Source organism: Euleptes europaea, chromosome 12, assembly GCF_029931775.1.
Source record: "Euleptes europaea isolate rEulEur1 chromosome 12, rEulEur1.hap1, whole genome shotgun sequence".
Lineage (NCBI taxonomy): Eukaryota > Metazoa > Chordata > Lepidosauria > Squamata > Sphaerodactylidae > Euleptes > Euleptes europaea.
Genome location: NC_079323.1, coordinates 36157837 through 36183461, shown reverse-complemented (window position 1 = coordinate 36183461; position 25625 = coordinate 36157837). Strand labels below are relative to the sequence as shown.

At 38.8% G+C, this 25625-nt stretch overlaps 1 protein-coding gene across 1 annotated transcript in view; it reads right to left on the bottom strand.

Annotated features, from left to right (window-relative positions):
* The window catches only part of ALCAM (activated leukocyte cell adhesion molecule), a 172202-nt gene that overhangs the window by 38090 nt on the left and 108487 nt on the right, over positions 1-25625 (bottom strand). Inside the window, exons 2-6 of the mRNA XM_056858330.1 lie at positions 22861-22961; positions 15984-16203; positions 10820-10884; positions 8831-8918; positions 8115-8297 (exon numbers count right to left, since the gene is read on the bottom strand). Of these exons, the coding sequence (XP_056714308.1) occupies positions 8115-8297; positions 8831-8918; positions 10820-10884; positions 15984-16203; positions 22861-22881 (577 nt within the window). The 5' untranslated portion in view covers positions 22882-22961. The remainder of the gene's footprint in view (positions 1-8114; positions 8298-8830; positions 8919-10819; positions 10885-15983; positions 16204-22860; positions 22962-25625) is intronic.

Sequence of the window (25625 nt, the reverse complement as noted above, 5' to 3'; positions counted from 1 at the left end):
GTATAAACATAGATTTGTTAGTTATGAAGAAAAATCAGTAAATGTTAAAGTGATTACAAACAAACTAAAGGAGCTGAGCTTACCACTTCAGTAGGGGAGAAAGAAGATCCAAATAACAGTTTGCAGCAGCAAATAATCATAGGCCTGCTTTGATTACATTTATTTATGTATCGTGTATCATTATAGTGCAAGAAGAAGAACCCATAGGAACAGACTATTGTTTAAAAGAAACTGCTGAATTACAGTTGATATTCAAACTAAAGTCAATGCATTTACCTGGGCTGAATATAGACCTTGCATTCATGGCCCATGACCAATGCTGATTTCTCCACACCCATCTCTCCCCTGGACATCACAGACTCTTTTGCATATCCCACCTAATCCAATCAAGCCTGCTATTCACATTTACATACTGTTCCTCTACTTAAAGACCAATGGATTCACATTCTAGCTGTATCTGAAGAAGTGAGCTGTGGCTCACGAAAGCTCATACCCTACCAGAAAATATTTTTGTTAGTCTTTAAGGTGCTACTGGACTCTTGCCCTTTTTGACTACTGCAAACAGACTAACACGGCTACCCACTGTAGACTATTGTTTAGACACTCATATGCAAGTAACCACCTTTTTCTTTTTGAGAGGTGCTTTTGTTGGACTATTTAAGTAGTCGTAGATTCTTTATTTTTCAGTGTTTTTTTCTGAGGGACATGGGTGTGTGTGGCAATTATGCTTACGAAGGATCACAAACTTCCTTTGTTCATACATAAAGTTTTCATCTGAAATTAAATCAAATCGATCAAGTTTCATTTTGTTGCTATCCTGGAGCAGCTCAGGGTGAGCACTAATAACTGTGGCCATGCTCCAAAGATCAATAATAATTTAACCCAGAAGTCTTGAAACAGAGCCGAGAGAAAATATGGGAGATGTAACTCATATTGCGTCTCTGAATTGCATACTAATTTTGTATTGCTGCGAATGATCTTTTTTTCTAGTTACTATATTGGGCTGTTTAATACATTCAGACAGAAGAAACCATATATTTCCCCACCAAATGATGAACTTGCTATGTAGAACTATGCAACGGAAGTGTGGAGGAAGAGACAGTTAAGAATAAAATAGGAATATATGTGATAACTGCATGTATATTACCTACCATGTGTAAGTAATTTATTGTGCAGATTGTAGGGGGACAGTGGAAACTTTGGGAACAGGGACATGAGGCAAATGGCATCATGTACATCACAACATCACTTCCTGGGAACACCCAGAGTTGACATTGGGTAGCTCTAGGAACTCTATAGTAAAACCATATGACATGATATGTTTTTCTCCTGCCACTGCTTGGAGTGGTGTCAGGCAACAAGGGCTGCTGGCAGGAGACGTATTGCCATAGTGGGAGGCCTAGTAGCCCTAGCAGATTATGACAAGTAGGAGACAGATGGACTATGTACTGGTCACCGGTCATTATGCTACCTCTGAGTAATGAGGTAATTGTGACAGTACTATGGTTGGTGCTCATAAGGGAAGTACCATAGGTTCTTAAAAGTTCTTTATAGTCGCAGTTTAAATTAATAACTACTATAATGATAATTTTATTAAATTAATAATGCAATTCATGGTATGCAAATATAATTTTAAATGAGTGATGCAATTACATTGATCTGTGCTGGACTTAACATGATACTTGTGTGTCTCTGTGTGTAATGTGTATGGGAACAATAGGGAATGTCCTGAAGTCTTGAGCTCCATACTGACTACCTTAATTTAATCTTTCAATCCCTGTTCAATTTTGCTGTTTGAAACTGGGTTTGACTCATTTTCAAAAGGGAAATGACTACTTTTAAAAGGACACAATCTTTTTTCACTTTAAAATGTCTAACGATGGAGTCTGGTTTTGATTAACAAAAATAGGTGAACCTTGGAGGATTAACTCTTTTACCATTTACAGATTGATGGAAATCTTTTATTTCCATCATACTTCCTTTGGTTCTTAAATACCCTCTCAAGGACAGCTTTACCTAAAAAAAAAAAAAAAAAAAAAAAAAAGTATGGCATAATCCTGATCTCCTCAACTAACCTGTTCTACATGGCTGGGGCACAACTGAATAAAGTCTGAGCTATCTGAGAAGGACTGCACACTCCTGTGGTAGGGAAGCAACAAGAGCTGATGAGAGGAACACAACTGGTATATGGGTTAATATACAGACAGAGGGAGGGAGAGAGATCACGATGGATGGCCGTGTTAGTCTGTCTATAGAAGTAGAAAACAGGAAGAGTTCAGTAGCACCTTAAAGACTAACAAAATTTCTGGCAGGATATGAGCTTTTTACTAAATATGTTTAGTACCAAACCAGCTACTATATAAAACATTAGCTCTGCATGATGCACTACAGTTTTTTTTTTTTGTGTATGTGTAAATGATCATTGTTGAAATAAGCTGCCTTATGGAAGAATTGTAGTGTGAAGATAATTAGGATTCCCTTAACGTATGACTAATCCTCAAATTGACCCCCTCATGCAGGTCAAAAAACCAGCAATGGGATGTAACTAAAGACAGGGTTATATATTTGTGCAAACATGGAAGTAACCCCAGGTTTGCAGGGAAATTTTTTTTTTAAAAAAAAGATTAACACTGCATGAAAACAGAAAAAAAAAGGATTGGCTACGGAGTAAAAACATGTAATGAGAAGGTGGGGGGGAGGAAAGTATTATGAATTATAGGAGGGTTGGGGAAACAGGGAAGAGTGAGAGGGGGAAACTGTCCTTATGGATATCACTTGTATATCACTAATCCTCATTAGAATATACTGTCAGGAAATACTGCAGTAGTTTAGGGAAAAATCTGTAACTGGCATATCAATTGCTATAATTATTTCTGCTAAAACAACAGGTAGTATAATTTCATTGAATGGATTGCCCTATAAATTTGAATGTAATGCACAAAACATACCATCAGATCATTGAATTAATATTAGTTAATATTATACAAGTGTCTTTGTAAAGAAAAGTGAAATTGGATGAAGGCACTTCTATATGCTGATTACCGCAGTGGCATACAAAAAGATAAATCTCATAGATTTAATAGCACCCATACCACAGTTACCCAAGTCATAAGTGTAATAATCTTCTGTCAGGCTGAATAGAATTGAGCTATAGGCTATATTCTACTTTGGGTGTTCTTTTTAAAAAAGACAAGATAAAGGGCATTGTTTAATGCATACTATTTCTTTCTTTCCCATCCAGAATACTGATAACTTTTCAAATGCTAAACAGAACACTCATGTTCATGAAAGTAGTGGAAAACAATTTTTGTAAATGTGTGACTGCCAGCAGGTTAAGAGCCAGGTTTCTTCCCTTTGCCTGGCTAATTCTGGGGCCAACCCATTTGGGGGCTCCATCCCCCTGGAGCTCTTGTGGCATCTGAACAATTCCCATGGGAAGCGGCTGCTACCCCCACATCCCAGCTGTGACTCATCTTCTTGTTTCCCCATCCAACTCAAGGCTGTGACCCAGCAGTGGGCTGTTAAAGGGCCAGCCCATGCCATGCAAGGATGCCCTTGGATTCCCTCAGCCAGGGAGCCTGGGGGTTGCATGGGTTCCCAACTATCTTCTTAGGCAGTGGTAAACTAAGCAGCAGACTGAGGTCTCTGCGTTATTAACACCAGTAAAACCTAACTAAGGTTTGGAAAACAGTGTTTCTTGTCTAAGTCTCACACACTGTTACAAGTGTATATACTTTAATATTTAACATCAACCCCATCACTTCCCCGTCCAGGTTAATAAATAAAGTTCTTGTTTTTGTTACCTCTGGTCTCCTTCTTGGTTCTCACAAGCAGACAAGGTTATTTCATCTTGCTTACCAAGGCAGGGAAGATGTGTACTTCCACAGCATGCTTGAGGAAGGTGGGAGTTTATTTCTAAACATTAGTATAATTTACCTCATGGGAGGTAAATTTACCAAGCACTTTTAGGCTGGTTCCTCATTCTCTGGCCACTCAGGTATTTGTTTAACTTTTGCTGGTGTCCTCACAATATAAGCATCCTGATGGCTCCCACTAAATCCTCCTCCCACCCACCCCCCTTCTTTATCTGCCAGGAATGTTGGAAAAAAGTTTCCTAGAAGGCAGGGGCATAACAGCATGACAATTGGTGACCAGTTGCTTTGGTGTGCCATGATCTTGAAAATGACCATTGCTACCTGGGGCTACAGTGATACAATCAAGACACCTGCCTCTGGGCTGAATGTGTCACAACAATTGTACCACACAAGATGACTTTCTAAAGCACATACCTAGGGAAATTTTTTGCCAAACGTAGGTTAGCCAAAAGGTTAGCCACACAACCTTTTATGAATAACACTCAGAACTAGATTTCTGCTGGTACTGACTGAAATCTTCATTTTGAATTATGAAGAGCTTCCATGACATACTGAAATACCAGCAGCCTCTTTTTTCATATAACATGTATAATTTTACTGACATCAGTGCCCTTTTCTTTCAACAGCAGAATCTGGAACAATGAAAAATAAAATAAGTGTATGGCTCTAACAAATATGTATGCAGCTGATTCCTTAAAGGACATATCAGTGCAATTGAAGACAGCAGTTAATCTCATTTGAAGCGCATAAACACCTAATTTTTCCCTGGCAGTTTTTACTGGTCCCTTTCCTCTTTATATCTTCTTGTTTCCTGATGCTTTCAACATAGACTTGAGAAAATTTTATTTTTCTTTCTTCAACAAGCCTCATAAACTTCCTAGGCATGTCACTGAGCTTCTTCCGTTCCCTAGCATGTCACAGTTGTTTAATGAGGTCTGTGTGTTGTACCATGAAAGTAATTATTGGAGTGCTCAAGTGAGCCTGAAGTTATTAAGAACTTATAACATGATAAAGGAACTCTACAGCACTGCAGAACAGCAGTTTGAATAAAGGATATTTTTGCACTTTAAAAGAATTGTGCTGTTACAATTTATACTTTGGTACGAGTTAATCTATCTATACTTCTTTTACTTCTCAGCATCTCTAAACCTAGCTAGTTACCTTTCACATTTCAAATTAAGGTTTTCATCATTTCCACTTGATATATCTTACAATATATTATTATCACTGGTTTCTTTTAGACATTTTGTACTTGCTTTGTTATAATTTTAGCAATCAATAAGCCAAATACTAATAAAAAAACCTATCCTGAAATATGTTTAAACAGCAATCTGTACTGTAGTTTCAATGCCACTGCACAGTTATTAGAACAAACACTATAAAACTAATAAAATATTTTTTTAAAAAAAGAACAAACACACAGGCCTTAAAATATTGCCGAAGGCTTTCACGGCCAGAGTTCATTGTTTCTTGTAGGTTATCTGGGCTGTGTGACCGTGGTGTTGGTATTTTCTTTCCTGACGTTTCAGATGCCTGCCACAGCTGCTGGCAAAACTTCAGGAAAGAAAATACCAAGACCTCGGTCACACAGCCCGGATAACCTACAAGAACCAACACAGGCCTTAATTCTTAGAGCTCATACTTTTCATCTCCTCTCATACTGCTGCTCCAAGCTCTGCTACCATTTCAATACCCCCAAGATCCAATCTTTCTTCCATACTAGTACCAGCCTAACCAGAGTTACACTCTTCTTTAAGATCAATGGACATGCACTATTAAAAGCCTTTTCATTGATCTGGCATAAATACAGACTATTGTAGTTTTCTACTTGCTGGCATCCTTTTCTTGCTTCTTTCACCTATCTTTGCTAAAACATCTCTGCTTTACTCATTATTAAAGCTGTTTATAAATGATGAATTCTGAAAAAGCAACAGAAGCAATTTTCTCCTTTAAAGCTAATATGGGACAAGCCCTGAACCAGCACTGTAACTTGAGGACTGTACACATTTACTTTTCTATGTGTGTATGTAAACATGAGTACTTAGATACATATTGGGGTGGGATGAAAGAGGCTGTTAATTCAGAAGGTAATTCCTAGCTGCAATGTTTTCTGTACCATAAAAGTCACAGGAGTAATGAAACACACCAAGAAAGCATCTTCTGTCCAGTTTATTTCAATCTTTAGGGAACCTTAAAATAAGCGAGGGATCTATTATTTAATATTTAAAAAAATGAAAATGTCAGATCATTTCCAAAATAGATCTTGGGATGACAGGAATTTATCTACATATATTATAGATATGCAGTTAATTTTAATGGCTTAAACGAGATGCATAAACATTGCTGTGTGGAGTATAAACTCTACAAGGTGAAAGCAGATTTAGTTTATCTTCAAGAAATTCATATTAGATTTTCTCAAATCAACTTGATTGAAAACCCAAGACTTAGTACTTTATAAGCAACTGCTGAAGACAAAAGAACAAAAGATGTTGCTATTTATGTTAGAAACCCAAATGTGATAATTACAGGCACGCTATTACTTATTATTTAATGTCCCTATTATGATCCCTAATAAAACTTCAAAGGATTGGAAGAATGAAATAAATATGTTTATCTGGGATTAAAACAACAACAACAACAACAAAACCAAAGAGTTAAATTGAAGGTTGCTCAATTGAAAACAAACTGGGATGGCCTAACTATCCCCAATGTTAAGCAAGCAAAGTTGGCATGGATTGGAAAATGGATTAAAAATCAGTCTGCTGACTCTGAGATTGCCACTGATAAAATTGTTTTGTGATAATATCCCTGAAAAAAATTCCTTGGGTTAGTATGTCCACCAGGAGCTGGGTATATAATAAGGATAATTTCACAATCAGTAATTTGATTTCTGTTTAGGATTTGGCTCCCAACGTTTCCCCAATATCTTCAATGGTCAAGGAATCACATAAAAAACAGAATTTCCACCTTCAATCACTAAAAAAATAGGAATCCTGTGATTGTGATACATTTAAAAATGTAACTGTGAACAACGCAGTAATTAATTTCAACACAGTTGCTCATTTAAGTAATCGAAGGATTAGGATTTCTTAGTAAAAAACTGTGATGGTCTAAATTTAAGAGGATGTTTGGAGCTGGAAAAAATCACTATGGGCAATCATAGTTATTTATTTGAAAAAAACATTGAGTGTAGTTCACAATATAAATCTGCTAAATAAACAAAACTTTCAAATGAAATGGAAAAGGGTGTAGGAGGAGATATTCCCAATGAAATGTGGAGGGGCATATTAATGTATGGTTTCAAGTTTATGGTGTCTTCAAAATTTAAAGAGAATTTCTTGAAAATGTTACATCAATGGTACCTCTCGCCTCATAAATTACCAAAAATTTATAGGAGCTTACCTGATAAGTGCTGGTACTATAAATCACCTAGAGCTGATTTGTACCATATGTAGTGGACTTGTATACGAGCTAAAAAATATCGGCAATCTTGTTTTGATGTAAATGAGGGCCGGTTTCGTATCTGATTTTTCCTTTACAATCAAGGCTTTTCTGCTCAACTATGTTTCAAAGGTTCCTAATAATCTATGTTCCATTGTTTTACATCTCACAACAGCTGCTGAAAGTGTATTTGAGAGGTACTGTAACAAGGTAACAGCTTCCACACCCAAGAACGGGCACAAAAAGGTTCAGAGACTTATCAACTGATTACATTGATGGTTTTAAGGAATGGGAAAGATGCACAATAGACTGATCTGATCTGGAAACCAAAAATGCAAAAGTTATGCCAGTTTGTTAAGTAGGGTCTTTGTTTTGTTTTGTATTTTTATGTTTAACCCTTGTATGTACAGCACTTTTTTCTATTGCTTTTTAAAAAGTTTTTTAAAAAATAACAGGCCATTTCTATCCTCAGGTCTTACTTAAATAGCCAGAGTAACTTCAACTGCTAATCACCAATATTTACCCCTGATCTGTGACATGTTATCACTAAACATACATGAACACGTGAAGCTGCCTTACACTGAATTAGTCCATCCAAGTCCCTACTGTTTATCTAGACCTCTCCAGGGTCTCAGGCAGAGGTCTATCACCTACTTCTTGTTCCTTTTAACTGAAGATGCTGGGTCAAGCAGATGCTCTCCCACTGCCCCACAATTCCTCTGAATAGTGTCTGAATAGTAACAGGATCCTGAAATGCTAAGCGTTTAATGTTGCATAGACAAGTATTAACTAACTTACAGTGAACATCGAAGACTGCTGATTCTGACCGTATTGTTTCTCGTCCTGTTGGTCCATAATATGTCATGGTACAGGAGAAAAGTGCATTTTTGTCTTCCTTTGTTGGCATATATTCCAGAGAAGATATCACGGTGTAGAGTCCACTTGCTTTATCCACGTTTGTTTGTTCATTTATGACAACAGCTTTTGGGGGAAAATGCATGGTTTTTATTGTCATCTGTATTTAGCCTGTTATTTGCAAATATGTGATATGTGTGTTCTTGCGAGGTCTAAACAGACATTAAAAATAAAGAACAGTGGCCAGGTTGTAATATATGTAGCATGAACAAAGAGAGAAAGAAATACATATATATGTAGTACCACAGCAAATGTTTAAGATTTGGGTGTAGCTGTTATACACCACCAGGAGCAGAAACGTTCATGAGAGACCATTACCACAATAAGATTCCTCCAAAATAACATTTTTAAAAAGAACTATTTTGAATTTGTTTTCTGAAGTTACTATAAAAATATGTATAACAAAACAGCAACAGGATTTGGTCAATACTTTTGGTATACCAGTTATACCCTTGTTTAAAAGGATTAAGGTGCTAATCTTATGAACGCTTCAACAAACTACTAAAAATAACCTAACTGGATTAGCAGGAACAGATTTGTAAAGGCATACAAATACACACACCCCTCAGCAGAATGTACACACCATATCTGAAACTTACCTCCTTCAACAGGCTTCAAAACTATTGCATTCTTGTACCATGTAAGATTTCCCTCCGGATAACCTTCTTTTGAAATACATTCCCCCAACTGAGAAAAAAAAAGACAAAAACGTTACGGCGTGGCTTATTCATTTGTATCCACATTTATAACTAATGTGTCAGACATATCTAAGTGACAGTATGTGTCCTCCCTAACTGGTTTAGTACTAAAGTACTAAATCAGAAGTGAAGGCAGGACTGAAGAACAGAGGCACAAAATCCCCTCACTGATTGTCTCAAGTGTCACTCACCAGTGTGACTCTCCCTGATTTGGCTAGTTACATCTGCCTTTGGAAAAAATGGCTTTAGAACAGTAGTAAGGATTACTGTGTGTGATTATCCAACTATTTCTCAACTTAATTTAGGCTTGCCAGGCCCTGTAGCTCCACCAGCAAGAGCTTTCTGGGGCTGTGGCTGCGGTGCGCGCGTGCACCCCGTGTGACGCAGATGCTCTAGCAATCTCGGCCAAAACTCTATAGTTTCTGTAGAGTTTTATCTGAGATTGCCAGAGCATCCACGTCACTTTTGGGTTTATCCGAAAGTGATGCATGTGCGTGTGTGCACGCAGTGCCTGTTGGTTATCAGCTGGCCGGCAGGCAGCCCGGTGGATTGGCGGGATTTTACCCGCCATCACCGGGCACTTGGCAACCCTAACTTAATTCAAATCAAGAAATTAGATTTTTGCTGTATTCTTAATTTTTAAAATCCTGCACTAAGTAAATCTATAAACAAAATAAATATATTGAGTAGTACAGTTGTGCCATTAAAGCCATAAGCGTAGAGTATTTAGGGACAAGTTGCTATATGTTTTACAGATGTATTCAGTAGTTTGTATTTTTTTTGCCCTTCCTTCAACGAGGTTACTTGGTACTTTCCTCCTCCATTTTACCCTCACAACCTAGCTGTGAGTAGGTTAGGCTGATACAGCATGACTAGACAAAGTACCCACTGTGTTTTATGATGAACAGGGTCTCCCTGGGCCTCGTACAACATTCTAACCTCTAGGTCAGGGGTCGGCAAACCGCGGCTCGTGAGCCGCCTGTGGCTCTTTGGTCCCTTGAGTGCGGCTCGCGCAGTGGAGGAGGAGGCCCCCGGCTTGGCTCGCATCTCGGGCAAGAAGGCGCAGCTACGCTCCGTGCCCCGCGCCAAGAAGCTTGAGAAGCTGGGCGTCTACTCCGCCTGCAAGGTACCCGCCCAGACCGGGGTTGGGGTTGGGGTGCGGTGGAGGGGGGGAAAAAGGACGGAGCCCCCACCGCCGCGGCTCCTGCAGCCTTTCAGGGCTCCATTGGCCCTCTATTCTCCGCCGCCTCCACTTCCTCCTCCTCCTGCCGCCGGTCTCCACCCCCCCACCAGCTCCGAGGGGGTGGGGGCTCAAGGACACACCCTCGCTGCAGCAGTGGCGGCGCTCTGAGGCGCTCGCTGGCCGGCCCTGGCCTTCCCTCCCCGGCGGTAGCGAGGCGGCGCCTTCCGTGCCCACCAAAGGCGCCGGCGGCTGCTCCCCCTCGCCTATGCGCCCAGGGCGTGCTGGTGAGGAGCCACCCCCTCACTCCAGGGAGGCCGCTCCTTGAGCCTGGGCCTCTGTGCTGACCAAAACCACCCCCTGGTTCATAGAAGCTCTATTAGGACAAAATGCTGCCTTTCTCAGGACAGCTTAGGTTTGACTGGGCGAAAGCATGGGTTAAAGCAACTGTCATCCCCTCCCCAGTGCAATGGTCCCAGTCAGCACCTGCCCCTGTAGATCCATTTTAAGATTAAACTACACCTTAATGTGCACTTTGGCCTTCGGTGTACTTAATGCAATCTCTCTAGCATTTGCTACATACTCCTTCACCCAATGCGGCCCCCCCACCCACACCCACGTACAAGTTTTAATACACCAGATTCAGGTGGGAAACAGCCAACCAGATCAATCAGTTATTGGAAATATAAGCAGTGAAAATGCTCATTTACCATTTTTAGCTGTTCTGTTTCCAAAATCGTTGCTTGATTTACAAGTGTAGGTTGTGATGGTTGTTCTGTATTGAAATACACAAAAAATATTAAGAAGGAAACAGTAGAGAGAAGGATTGTTCTGATTTTCCAGAAACAAAACATTTTAAGTCATGCGGATTTTCATCACTGCATTGAAAGTCAGGTTGCCTCACAAATGACATATGAATTGCTGCAAAGAATCTTTACGAGATAAGACTGCCTCCCCCTAGGAGTCCAGTATAATGTGCGTCTATTTTACTGTGATCACGTGCATTGGAAAGTATTTCCATCGAGATTTCTTAAGGAGTTGTGACAGGGCACTGCAAATTACGGTATTCTGGTTCAAGGTTATTGTACCAGCAATGCCACACAATAGTGTTACGTTGGGGTGGGGGGAAGTGACTTACACATCATGGGTACTAGCTGGGAGGGTTTGGCAAGAAAAGAATTGTAGGAGTCACATTATGTGGCACATTTGTGGAAAAAGCTACTGCTCATATTAAGAGCACATGCTTTGCAAGCATATTTCTATTTATAAAATCTTGGGTTAGTAGGACTAGCAAAAACTAAACAAAACTGAGGTTCTTCAGCATGACAAGGGTATTAGTAGGCTTGTGGGATCACTAGTCCTATGAAGAAACACTGAACAGGTACACAAAGACAGTTCTACTTGCACAAATTTATGTTGTAGCTATTAATGGGATTGCAGTGGCATTGAAACACAAGCTTGTTCCATGTATGATGGTGCTGTAGCTACACCGGTAAAATCCACTTTTTTCATCATCACAACTATACACATCTATGAGAACAGGACCAGGATGTTAATCTGGTTTAGTCCTATTAAGGTCAATAGCCTAAAGCTTACTTTGAGAAAGTGTTCCACTTATAGTGGGTGTGTCATTTCAATTGCCATAAAGCCTTATTTAACAAATTAACTGTTAATACAAAAAAAGTTACCAGGAAAGTTTTCAAGTATTTTGTTACACTGAAGTTAATGGTGGCTGTACACACACACACACACACATGTATATATATATTTGGCACCTTAAAGAGCGACACATTTTTATTCTAGCATAAGCTTTTGTTGGACAGTAATACAAAGTTATATAAAAAGATGCAAACAGTCTGTTTAGTGTGGAGTGTTAGTGAGGATGGAATGTATTATCTTTAAGGTGTCACAACACTTCTGTTTATTTTTGCTGCAAAAAACTAACATCACTACCTCTCCTTATTATGCATAGTGAAATATTACACAAACAAGACAAAGACAACTTGTGTGTGGAAGGGAGAAAATTCCATTCACCCAACTAGTTCCTGCTCTCTTTACTTTGGCCGTTCCTTTCTCCCCAATCCCCACACTCCCAATCCCCATTTAACTCTCAACCTGTAAAACTGTATTTAACTTCTCCCCAACATCCCCCCATTTCTAACTTTCTCCTCAACCTGTATAATTGCTCCGTTTTCTGCCCCCCTCCCCAAGACACTGTAATAACCATATGGTCATTTTATTTTCCTTCTTTCTGTTTTTAATTTCCCCCCATTGTGTCTTGTGTTGCTAGATCTGCCATTTTTTAAAAAACAAAACATCTATATGTGTGCAGATAGAACCTGCTACTACTTTGTGGTTTTCCCTCACCATGCTTTTTAAAAACAGTTTTCAGATTAAAACTTTCCTATCTGTACATGGACCCATGGTGCAGGTGTTGCAATCTGCATGGTGGGACCAAGCCTGGATATAGATATATGACAGAGAAATGTATATATCTAGGAACAGTACTACAATATTATTGTCCTTTTCTTTTCGAGATGTTTATTTCTTTCCTTGTTTTGGCATTTCCCACTGCTACTTGTCACATCAAGTTGTGCTGTTACCACTCAAATGTATTTTACTTCAATGTAGGTCTCCATTCAATTTACAAATGTAGGAAGTACAAAACCTAGTATCAGCATCATTTCTGAAAATGGTCTCAGTGGAGACTGGATTTGTAAATGCCTCATGGCTCCTGCTGGACAACCTTATCTATACAGGGTTAAAAGAGGTAATGCTGCGGAGAATCACCAGCTACTTAATATATTCTTTGGCTGCATTCCTAAAGCACAATTACTTGACAGCATGACCCACTGAAATCATTAGGACTTATTTCTGAACAAACATAGTTGGCATTGAGCTGTTATATTAAAAGTGTACCTTGGATCATGTGGAAGACTAACCTCTTTACAGAGGCACATCTACTGAAGTAGCAATATACTTAAACTCAAGAAGTTAATAGCCTTAGATTAGAACTGTTAGAAATTTCTACAAGCTACTTAACTCTTGGTTTAGAAGATTACAGTGCCGGGAAGCCTGTAAGAATAGTTCTCTGAGTCTTTAACTAACAGGGCAAGGTGATAAGAATGAACATAAGGAGTATACACTTTGGAAGACACAGATAGTTGTTGACAAGGATTGCTAAGAAAGCTGGCTGACCATGATACCCGAATAATCCAATGAATGCTACGAGCAGGTACTAACTGTTCCACAAACCAACACAGCATGCTATTTGACAATGCCACCCCTTTAGTTCAAGACTTGGGAATCTACATGCTCCTCAGAACTTGGTGGTTCACGCCTGTCTCCAGGGACATATCTCATTTTCAGATATAGGCAAAAACAAGTATAAGCTTCATTAATAGATATACTTTATACCCTTCATTAAGTAACCATATAGAGTTTACAGATTTCCCCCCTTTTTATTGTGAAAATTGATTTAAATGCAAAGGTTCTGATTGCCTGGTTTCATATGCTTAAATTCAGAAAATTCCAGTTGGTAAGAGCTTCTGGTATTTTTGCTACCTCAGCTAAATTATCCATTCATAGTATTTCTTCACTGTGCCAGTACACTGAACTTTCATTATTACTATTCATGTATACCATAAAATAATATTATATGAAATAATGTTATGATAACCTTGAACTGGCACTTGATAACCATAACAATGCAGTCATATGATCATCTGGCATTTTCCTGACCCTGTGAGCACAGCTCTTCATTTAATTCCAGAGCTAAACCTGGGAATGGAAGGGAATGAATTTATTTTTCAGTTTCCTTGAAAAGATTTTACCAGACCAAAAAATTGTTACTACAAAGGGCAAGGAAATATCAATGGCTATAGAAGGAGGTGTATGTGAATCCATATAATTTCCTACCTAAGCCACATTTTCCTATGTTACCAGAAATGCTCACAACAAGATGCACGAAAAACCCATGGCTCCTCTGTGATACAGGAAGGGAAACTTGCACAGATGATGCACTTAAATTATCTTTCTCTATTAAGTCTATATTTCTTCTCTATGCAAGATTCCGTTCAGAGGTTATAGTAGATTAAGCTGCTGTGAAATTTGGATCTGAATTCGTATCCCTTTTAGATTCATGATTATATTTTATTAAAGGCCTGAAATCTCCTGATTTAGCTGACCTGAGTTTGACCTAAAAGCTAGCAAAAGCCTGTCAGAAAAGACTTACAGGATGTGCAAGTTGGAGTTAGCACACATAATCCTATTGTCTGTATAATCAATGTTTACTTTGTTGAGGATACTGTTTGCTAAAGAGAGAAATTCTATACGTTCTTACAAAGGTTCTTTGTGAAGGAACTAAAATGCTTTTCTTGGGTCATTGATCACAGGTGTATTTGGGAAAGTCTATTGCTTATTGTCCTTCAACTATTCTTTTAGCTAGTTAAAGAGAAGACTTTTCCACTGCACACTTCAGTAAATACAAATAGATGCTGGTCAACAGAAAGCATTGTTCAGGTTTCTTGCTTATGAATATATTTCTCATGAGTTATTTACAAATTATTCTTCTTTGACTTTATTGTTTCTAGCAAGCGCATATACGTAATGTTAATTTGTAACCAAAAACTGACTCATGTGATCCAAACCAGGATACATATTGGTGCTAGAAATATACAAATTGCATTGTATTCATCTCGATTTGTTGCTTAAAATAAAGTCATTATCTGAATTACATTATCTCTATTAGTAAGAAATGCTTGTTTTAGAGGGTAGCTGCGTTGGTCTGCAGTAGAATGGCTAGATTTAAGTCCAGTCGCGCCTTAGAGACCAGCAAGAATTTTGGGATATAAGCCTTCTAAAACGAAGGGAGCTTTGACTCTCAAAAGCTTAAATCTCAAAAATACTTGTCACTGATTCTTCTTACTTCCATAAGGAAGGAATTGTGTTTATAGCAGCACATTCCTGACTTCTGAGGACAAAAGTCCTCAGGAGGCTAGGAAGGGGCTGCACCGGCATAGGAGCCCCCCACGCCGGCATCAAAGCTACTTATGCCACCGTAAGTGGCCCCAATGCTGGCGGGGAAGCTTGGACGCTGGTCTCCTGGTGGTAGCTCCACCCCGCGATGCCGATGGGGCCTTCCGCCGGTGTCCCACTGGCGTAAAGGCCCACACTGGCATTCTGGGGGGTGTCCCAGCATCCCGGGGGCTTTCCCGGGGCATTCCGAGGGGTCCCCTCCCATCCCCTTTCGCTCCAGATATGCTGGCGGGGAAAAAGAGCGAGGCTGCACCTGCTTTTCAGCAGGCGCAACCTCGCTATTTTCAATGGTGCAAAAAGGCCCATTTTAAAAGAAAAAAGGCTTTTAAATCCTTTTTTCGAGCTCTCAAAGGCCGTGGAACGGCTTAGGAGGAGACACAGCAGTACTTCCTCCCCGTCGTCCCCAGCCACCAAAAGTTCAGGCATAGGCTGTAAGTCTGGCAGCCTCAAAAGCTTAGACTGCAAGGAAGTCCCCAAATCTTCCTTTTTAAGCTTCTGATAGCTGTTCCTTGGTTTAGTACCTGACAATTAGTACCCAACAATTAAGCATTTTTATATATTTCATATTAATACAAAAGATATGCATACAAAAACTAGTATTATACTTCTTCACATCTGTCTTCCTAGAAGCTGCTGTTTGACGTCCATTTTTACACACAGATTACTCCACATCCACTAATACAAATATATGCACACAAATTAGTTCTTTTATTTATGGCAGATTGCCTAACTGAACTGAATAATGCTTTCCTTCTGTCACTTAATAAGAATTCTCTATGTGAAGGGACACACACTAGTCATCAATATTGTTTAGTTGTTTTAGTAGTTGGTACTTACTGAAGACTTTGACTATTGTAGGCTCTTCAAAGACATTGTCCTCTGTTACCAGCATGCATACAAATCTCTTTTCATCACCAATTCTTGCATTACTTATTGATAAAGTATAATTTTCCAAAAGAGTTAATCGGCCTTTATATTCTGGTACATCATCATACTGTACACTTTTTTTGGTGGCAGATCTGAAAGCAATAAATACTGGAGCCTTGTTTGCAATTTCCTAGAATGAAAAAGAAAGGAGAGTAGGAATATACAAAGGCCTATTTTAAGTGTTGCTTGCCCATTTAATAGTTTTTTTAAAAAAGTTATACAATATACATTACCAACATGTTTAAATACAATGTAAAATAATTGAACTTTTTCACCAGTTCAGTTCCAACTTTAATGATTTGATGATTTGAGCGGTTTCTTTTAAATTGTGGGATATTAGCGCTATTGAAGACGTTCAATTTAAAAATGGGTGTTTTTTTTTTTAATAAATTTTATTGGGTTTTATATTACAAATTTTCCATTGCAATAAACAACATCTATAACAATATAAAATTTCAATTCTGACTTAGTGTTGTTATAATTCCATACAATATATAAAGAAAAAAAAAGAAAATTTTGGAAAATTTATGACTTCCCCTTCACCTCTATCTGCCTCTTAATAAAAAATTCATCCCGTCATAGTTGATCTAATCTTAATAATCTATTAATACCATTTAAATTTTTTTTAAAAACATAGTCTGTTAGTAAATATAATTATGCTTATTCATTATAAAAAAAAAACAAAAGAATCCTCTGGATCAGATTAGAAAATATTCTTCCATTCTTCCCAATTTTAACTCATATTCACAATAATTCATCCACGCCTCCCATTCCCCCAAAAACTGAACATCATTTTCTTCATTTAAGATAGCTATGAGTTTTGCCATTTCTGCCACTTCAAACATTTTAACAATCCAGTCTTTTTTCTCGGGAATTTCAGTCCCTTTCCATTTCGCTGCATAAAGCAGTCTCGCAGCTGTTGTGGCATAAATCAAAAAAGTTCTTTGTGTTGATAAGTCATCAGGAATCATACTCAATAACATCATTTCTGGTATTTTGGGTGTATTTTTTTGTAGTATTAGTCTCAATTCATTGTAGATCATGTCCCAAAAGTCTTTAGCTTTATCACAGGTCCACCACATATGATAAAAGGTACCAATTTCCTTGTTACATTTCCAGCAGATAGGGGACATTGTTTTATAAATCTTTGCAATCTTCTTGGGTGTTAGATACCATCTATACATCATTTTATAAATGTTTTCTCTCACTGACTGTGCTTTTATTCCTTTTAGGTCTTTAGACCATAGTCGTTCCCATTTATTTAAAGCAATATCGTGTCCCACATTTTGAGCCCAGTCGATCATAGTTGGTTTAATCGTATCCTGCTCACAATATATTGTTAAAAGGAGATTATACATTTTAGAAATCAGTTTTGTATTGTTGTCCAATAGGATCTTTTGAAGAGAGGATTTTTCTTTAGAAAATCCATTTTTAACATCTTGTACAAAAACTGATTTAATTTGATAATATTGGAGCCATTGTAGATCATCCTTAAGAAGTTGAAAGTCTTTTAATGAGCATTTCTTTCCATCCCAATTAATTAAATCTTGATAGGTAATAAATTTGTCTGGTCTAAGTGGGCGCAATGTTAACATTTCTTGAGACGATATCCACATCGGTGTTACTGGTTCCAAAATGTGTTTATATCTCATCCAGATATGGAGTAAAGAGGACCTGATTATATGATTACGAAATGTTGCTTGTAACTTAATTTTATCATACCATAAGTAGCCATGCCATCCGCTTAAGTTATTATAACCTTCCAAGTCTAGCAAATGTGTATTTGACAAACTCATCCAGTCTTTTAGCCATACTAAAGCTACCGCTTCAGCGTAAAGTTGAAAATTAGGTAGTGCTAAACCTCCTCTAGTTTTTAGATCCACCAAATATTTATAAGCAATCCTTGGTTTTTTCCCTTGCCAGATGAAATTTGAAATGTCTTTCCTCCAAGTATCAAAGTATTTAGTGTGTGATATTATTGGCAAATTTTGGAATAAGAAGAGCATCAATTTAAAAATGGGTGTTGACAGAAAAAACAGACATCAATATTGATGTCTGTTCTTCAGCATTTTGAGATTAAATCGCTTGTTTTCTAACATACACCTCTGCTGGCCAGTGATTTTTTTCTTATGCTGATGACTGGCTAAAGTTATGGAATGGTCATAAATTAGGAGATAACAGTTCCAAGATATAGGGATTCAATAGACTGGAAGTGCTAGGTTTTAAGGAATGCAATTTGTCATCATCCACAAACTCTTGCAGATACAGTTTACACATCGGGAAATTTTATTTGATTGGAATGTGCAAAATGACAGTTGTAAACCAATAATATTTTAGGTCAAACAAAATTTGGCAAAACATCTTTTGAACAAAGAGTTCAGGGAGGGGAAAAAACTTTAACTTCTTGAATATAGGTAAACCCTAAAAAACCCCAACACTTGCATGTTCATGCATTTCGACATTTAACTCAAGCTGATTCCCCCCTCCCAAAAGGGCATGACTTCAAATATATTAATGCAACATAGCTCTGAATAGATATTGTAGTTGTGATTGGTATTGATATTACTTGCTACTTTATATACCTCTCCAGAGGTGTTTTTTTAAAGGAATGGGATTAATTGTAATTCTAAAATGATGCAGAAGAAGTATGGACTACATGTAGCCTGCATTTCATGCTCTACAGTCTGGACCATTTTGAGTCACTGTATATATTCAGATGTCATGAACAAACTGTTTCATTTGAGATACGCATAAGCATGATTTATACTTAGTCTCATGTACTTCCTTCTCCCCTCATGTGTAATTTTGGGTTTAGGAAGTCTTTGATGTTATTGCAACTGGTTGTGATGTCTCACCTGAATGTTTGCTTGTTTTTTAATGTGGAAGAAGAAGAAAAGTTGGTTTTTATATGCCAATTTTCTCTACCTTTTAAGGAGAATCAAACTGGCTTACAATCTCCTTCCCTTCCGCTCACCACAACAGACACCCTGTGAAGTAGGTGGGGCTGAGAGAGCTGTGACTAGCCCAAGGTCACCCAGCTGGCTTCATGTGTAAGAGTGGGGAAACCAACCTGGTTCACCAGATTAGAGTCCGCCACTCATGTGAAGGAGTGGGGAATCAAACCCGGTTCTCCAGATTAGAGTCCACTGCTCTTAACCACTACACCACGCTAGCTTTTTGCTCATCTATAAACCAGGATTTTAAATTACAATGTAGGGCATGGATCCTACAGTATCATTCTGCTTACACTTTTAACACTGTGCAAATGGATTTCACTGAGCCAGTGTGGTGTAGTGGTTAAGAGCAGAGGACTCTAAAAAGGAGAATGGGGTTGATTCCCCACATCAAGCCTGCTGGGTGACCTTGGGCTTGTCACAGTTCTCTCAGAACTCTCTGTCTCACCTACCTCACAAGGTACCTATTGTGTGTGGGGGAAGCAATCGTAAGCTGCTTTGAGACTCCTTATGGTAGAGAAAAGCGGGGTAGAAAAACCAGCTCTTCTTCCTCTTCTGTTACAGTGCTGCAGGAGTTTAGTAGCTTAGTGCCTTCCTTCCTTCCTTCCTTCCTTCCTTCCTTCCTTCCTTCCTTCCTTCCTTCCTTCCTTCTGCAAACAATAGTGCACACAACTGATCCTGTATCAACAAATCCAGTATGCAAATGGAATTATGGTTAAATAATTAAATAATCTGTAAGCACTGCATAAGATCCAAGCCTGAGTCTGGCTCAGATTCCTAGTTTAGGGTTGCCACCGCTGACAATCCCTGGGAACAATTAGGAAGTGGGGACGAGTGTGAAAGCATCACATCTGCACACTGATGTAACTTACAATGAAAACTGGTAGAAAAGAGCAAGAGTCAGTAGCACCTTAAAGATGAACACAATTTCTGGCAGGGTATGAGCTTTGTGAGTCACATCTCACTTTTTCAGATACAGCTAGAATGTGATTCCATCTATCCTTAAGAACAGAAGGGTGAATTCAGACACCCAATGGCAATAGTATGTAAATGTCAATAGCAGGTAAATAACAATAGCAGGTGTGATTGACTTTGGTGAGATATGCTGAGTGGTAGTAGGTGTGGAGAAATCAGCATTGGTAATGAGACAGGAATCCCAGGTCTCTATTCAATCCAGGAGAATGCATTGTCTTGAGCTTCATTATTAGTTGTAATTCAGCAGTCTCTCTAATCTTCCTTTGAAAGAGAACTGCTACTCTTAAATTAGCAACTGATTGCCCTGAAAGGTTAAAATTAGAATTAGAAGATGAGCAAGAGTATGAATTTGAGATAGTATGGCTGAGGTTGCTGGGTATCATTCTGGCCTTTCCAATAATCTTTCTTGCCATATCAGCAGGATATTATACTTTCAAAAATGCTTGTTGTAGGTTCTTCAAGTGAGTATCTTTGTCTGAGGGGTTGGAGCAGATGTGACTATAGCATAGGGCTTGGCTACAGACAATGGACTGTTTGATATGGTTGGGGTGGTAGCAGGAGGCATGCAGATACGTTTGGTGATCTGTCGGTTTACTGTATAATGTGGTGCTTGTGTGTTCCTCGTCTATCTGTACTGTGGTGTCCAGGAAGTTTATTTCTTGTTCAGAGTAATTCATAGTTAGATTGATGGTGGGGTGGAAGTTGTCGAAAGCCTGGTGAAATCTTTCGAGGACTTCTTTGCTATGAGTCCAGACAAAGAAAATGTCATCAATGAATCTCAAGTAAAGGAGAGGTGCCAATGGGTAGGAGTTCAGAAAATGCTGTTCTAGATCTGCCATGAAAATGTTATCATACTGTGGAGCCATGATGACTGGAAAAACTGGAAGTGACATCAAGGGATGCTCTACAGTTTACCAAAACTCTATGGAAAGGCCAGAGTGTCTAGAAAATTATACAGCATCCATGACTTCGCTTCTGGTTTTCACTGGAAGTGATGTCGGCACATGACCCAATCCCCCCCCATTTCTGCCATCTCCCCCCACACTTCTGCCAGTGATCAGGTGCTGGTGAGCAAAACAACAGGTAGTTAAGAAATGTTTTTAAATACCCCTACTTTGACAGTGGTTAGTTCTAAAGAGGAAGTCTTTAATCTCAGCTGCACATAGGAGAGGAAATGCACAAGCTCAGACTAAAATAATGTTTTCATTATGAGTAAACCACAGTGCTGCCTATGTTTATGTATTGTTATTTGTTAGGAAAATTAAACATTAAAATAAAATCTGGGATTGAATGTACTATACCTACCCACTCTATACTAAATTAAATTTACTTTCACTATGGGAAAACATCCAGAGATCCTGTTCATGAATATAACATCCATTATTGTTTCCGTTTCTGGGTGTTTTATACGTGCTTCTAGGGAAACCTGTTATATAATTAAACATCATAGGGAAATTCTGTCTAAATTGCCTTCATGGAATATTTAATATTCAGTAAACTCTCGTAGATCATGACAATGTAAAACGAACTAGGAAAGGTTATGTATTCTGAGAGAGAGACACAAACTGATAGAGAGAGCACAATTGCTTCTGAACAAGGTATATAGAATTCTAGTCCAAAATACTATTTCTCATTTTCTGGAACCAGTATAGCAAGTGCAAATACAAATCTGCAAATCGGAATTTCTTATAATAAAATAAAAATAAATAACTAATATGTTTCAGTACAACATTTGTTACTACACAAGACATATTTTGACCGGTATGAAACTGAAGAATATTTTCTCACAAAAATGTTCTGGCAGGAGCAGCAATGATATATTATAAGTGGTGGACCTGCAAGGACTTACAGCAGGCATCTCGTTTTCTCCTTCCCCACTATTTCCTCTTTTCCTTCTTTTATAAATGCTTTCCTGTTTTTGCTTCCTTCCCTTCTTCCTTCCCACCAGCCAACCTATTTTTATCTGTCCCCCATTCAGCTTTCCCTCCTCCTGGCACCCAGGAAAACTATGGCTCACCTGCATAGTGTCTGCTACAGGGCTCAGGCACAGGACTTGTAGGGGGGGGGGACACCTCACTTTGTCCTGTATTCTCTTCCTATTTCTTCTTTTCCCACCTCCTGGAAACCCCCATATCCTCACCCTTCCCTGCATCCTTCTCTCCTTCCCACATACCAACCACCCTACCTTATATGTACCTTCCAACTTCCGCTATATTTATTGTTTATTTACTTCATTTATACCCTATCTTTCTCCACAATTGGGACCCAAAGCAGCTTACATTGTTCTCCTCTCCAACATGCTATCCTCACAACAACCCTGTGCAGTAGCTTAGGTTGAAAATGTGTAACTGCCTCATGATCATCCAGTGAGCTTCCACAGTAGACCGGTATTTGAACCTGGATCTCTGAGATCCTAGTCTGAAAATCTACCCACTACACCACATTGACTTTGGAGGGATGGAACAGTAACAAACAGCTTGTCCTGGGAGAGTCATGAAAGCTGTGTGCTATCAAGTTGTCTGGTGGCTGGTGCAAGGCCTGGCAAATCCTCCCTCAAAGGCCACAACAGCCATAGAAAGCACCTTGCCCCCCTCCCCCTGCCTTTAACTGACAGAAACCAAGGCTCCAACCAGCAATAGTGTGGTGGCTGCCTTGCACAATGGGCATTGAGAGGGTATTAGTTTCTTAAAGGTACAGGTACTATTCAGTTTTTAACCCACCCCATTTTTAAAAAAAAATATTTTATTTCCTGCGAATCTTCCCCCCCTCCAAGTTTGTAGAAACATCTGTCTTGTCCGTTCTGGATTTAAGAATCCACAGATTGTGCCATGCTGATAATTAGACATATTGATACTTACATATTTCCATTTTCCAAACATAAGATCATCAGGAACCTCTATACGGCAAGGCAAAATAATGGTATCTCCATATACAGTATTTACTGTGTATAATCCAAGGCCTATTAAAAAAGAGAAAGGAATATTGAGTGCATTGTATTTAAAATTCCTACTTATTTACACAGTTGAAACATTCATTTTTAAAATCAGGTAAATTTATACTGAAAGAATAAAACTAGAAAAAAGCATATTTTAAAGTTTTTGATGTATTATACTGATTCTCTTGGAAATGTCTATGCATGTATTTAAAGGGGTAATTCAAGTTTGGGTCAATACCTAATGCTTTCTAAACTTTGTAATTCCACAAAACATTATGACCTCCACATTTTGCAATACAAGGCAGAATGCAGAATCCAACAAAAAGAAATCTATTTGGCTTCTTCTGAATCTATCACGCACTCTATGCCAATTCAACTTTCATTTATACAGCCCACCCATCTTGTGTTACTAACAAATCCTTCAGCAGTCCCTGTGCACTGATTCAGACTGCACTGTAGTTAACTGAACGGCATGAAGTGTATTTAAAGTATGTTATATTTAGAGTTGCCAGCTCTAGTTTGGGAAATACCTGGAGATTTTGGGGCGGAGCCTGAGGAGGGCGGGGTTTGGGGGAGGGGAGGGATTTCAATGCCATCGAGTCCAATTGCCAAAGCAGCCATTTTCTCAAGGGGAACTGATCTATCGGCTGGAGATCAGTTGTAATCCCAGGAGATCTCCAGCTATGACCTGGAGGCTGGCAACCCTAGTTATATTGCAAATAGCACTGTCAATGAATGGATGCAGTAGCATAGAAATATTTGATTACAGACTGTGTTAAAGGAACAATTGAAATGAAAAAAAATGATGAGAGTAGTCTGGGTAGTTGTTTGATCATTCTACTAGCAAGAAAGTGGTATCTTGGAGATCAGTCTTTTCTGGTGTATTCAAAGGGGTTTATTCCCAGGAAAGTGTTGCACTGTTAGTAACAAGGACAGAATAGGAACTGGACTTGTAAAGGTCATGGAACAAGAATAACTTAAAAAAAAAGGCTTTCACTTTTCCATTATAAATTTCCAGAGCAGATAACAATAGGTTTTCAAATAAATTAACAATAAAACTAACAATGAATTTTAACACAGCTACCAGCTACAATATTATTCATAAAAGGAACAAAGAGTGTGTTAGGGGGTTATCGCACTTTGAATTCCCAGCGTTTGAAGAGTTTGAAAATGTTATAAAAAACATCGCTTTAAAAGGGTTTTTGGATACCACGGCTTATAAATGGTTGGAAGACGTCTTCACAGCTAAAGGGGCTAAAGAAAATGCAAACAGTATTTTTTATAACATTTTCAAACTCTTAATACATCGCTGGGAATACAAGTGCAGTAACAGCCTTAGCCAAAACAAGACTCAAAAGCCTTCTTTAAAACAAGACTTTATTACCCATAAGTAATAGAAATGCATTTCCTCAAGGAAGGGATTTTACAGGTATAGAGTGACCACTGAGAAGGATTGTCAGAACTCTGAGTTGTAGAGCTGTGAACCTCCAGGTAGTAGCTGGAGATCTCCCGCTATTACAACTGATCTCCAGCCGATATAAATCAGTTCCCCTGGAGAAAATGGCCGCTTTGGCCACTGGACTCTATGGCATTGAAGTCCTTCCCCTCCCCAAACCCCACCCTCCTCAGGCTCCACCCCAAAAACCTGTCGCCGGTGGTGAAGAGGGACCTGGCAACCCTACTGAGTTCCCTTAACTTTCTTTTTCCTGGATAACCTAACATGAATAGTCCCCACCTCAGGAAAAAAATCCAGTTTGTTATTTTATTTGGTGGTAACATTATCATACGGAAAGATCATGAATTTGTTATATTGCCTAAATCAGTTCTGAGATGATCCATAAATACATCCTACGCAAGGTCTTACTTGAACACTCAAGGCAATTGATTACAGAACAGTTTGTTTCCTCTTTGGAACACGGTAACCTTTATCTACACAGAGAAATATAGCTCTCCCATACTCTGTAAGACACTTTGGTCATGAGAGCATTTCACCCTACATTAATGAATGTGAAAATACAGATTACTATCGCTATAACAAAAGAAATAAATTAGAGAACACTGTAAGAACAGTACCAAAACATTTTAATGGATTTCTACAATGCTTGGACCACTGCATCTATATGAAAACAAGGGTGTTGTGTTTGGGATTACGAGTAATAGATCTAGAGGATGATATTTCATGTGGATCAATTAATTCAAAATAAATGAGAATGGTACCGAGACCCTTTCCCCCTTGAAATGATAAGTTATTTTGCATGTGGTATATTTTTTCAGCAGGGTGATGCTGCTGCAGTCGTCTTGTTTGTGGCTTCCTAGAGGCACCTGTTTGGCCACTGTGTGAACAGACTGCTGGACTTGATGGGCCTTGGTCTGATCCAGCAGGGCCTTTCTTATGTTCTTATGTTCTAACCATTTGACAGTCTCTAGTTATGTGGCACTTAAAGGTAAAGGTCCCCTGTGCAAGCACCGGGTCATTCCTGACCCATAGGGTGACGTCACATCGCGACGCTTCCAAGGCAGACTTTGTTTGCGGGGTGGTTTGCCAGTGCCTTCCCCAGTCATTTTCCCTTTACCCCCAGCAAGCTGATGTGGCACTTACCCATGTGAAATAAGTGTCCCCATTTTATTTTTTTAAACATTGGGGAGATTAAAAAGTGTACTCATTTTTGTCTTATACTTCCAGATGTG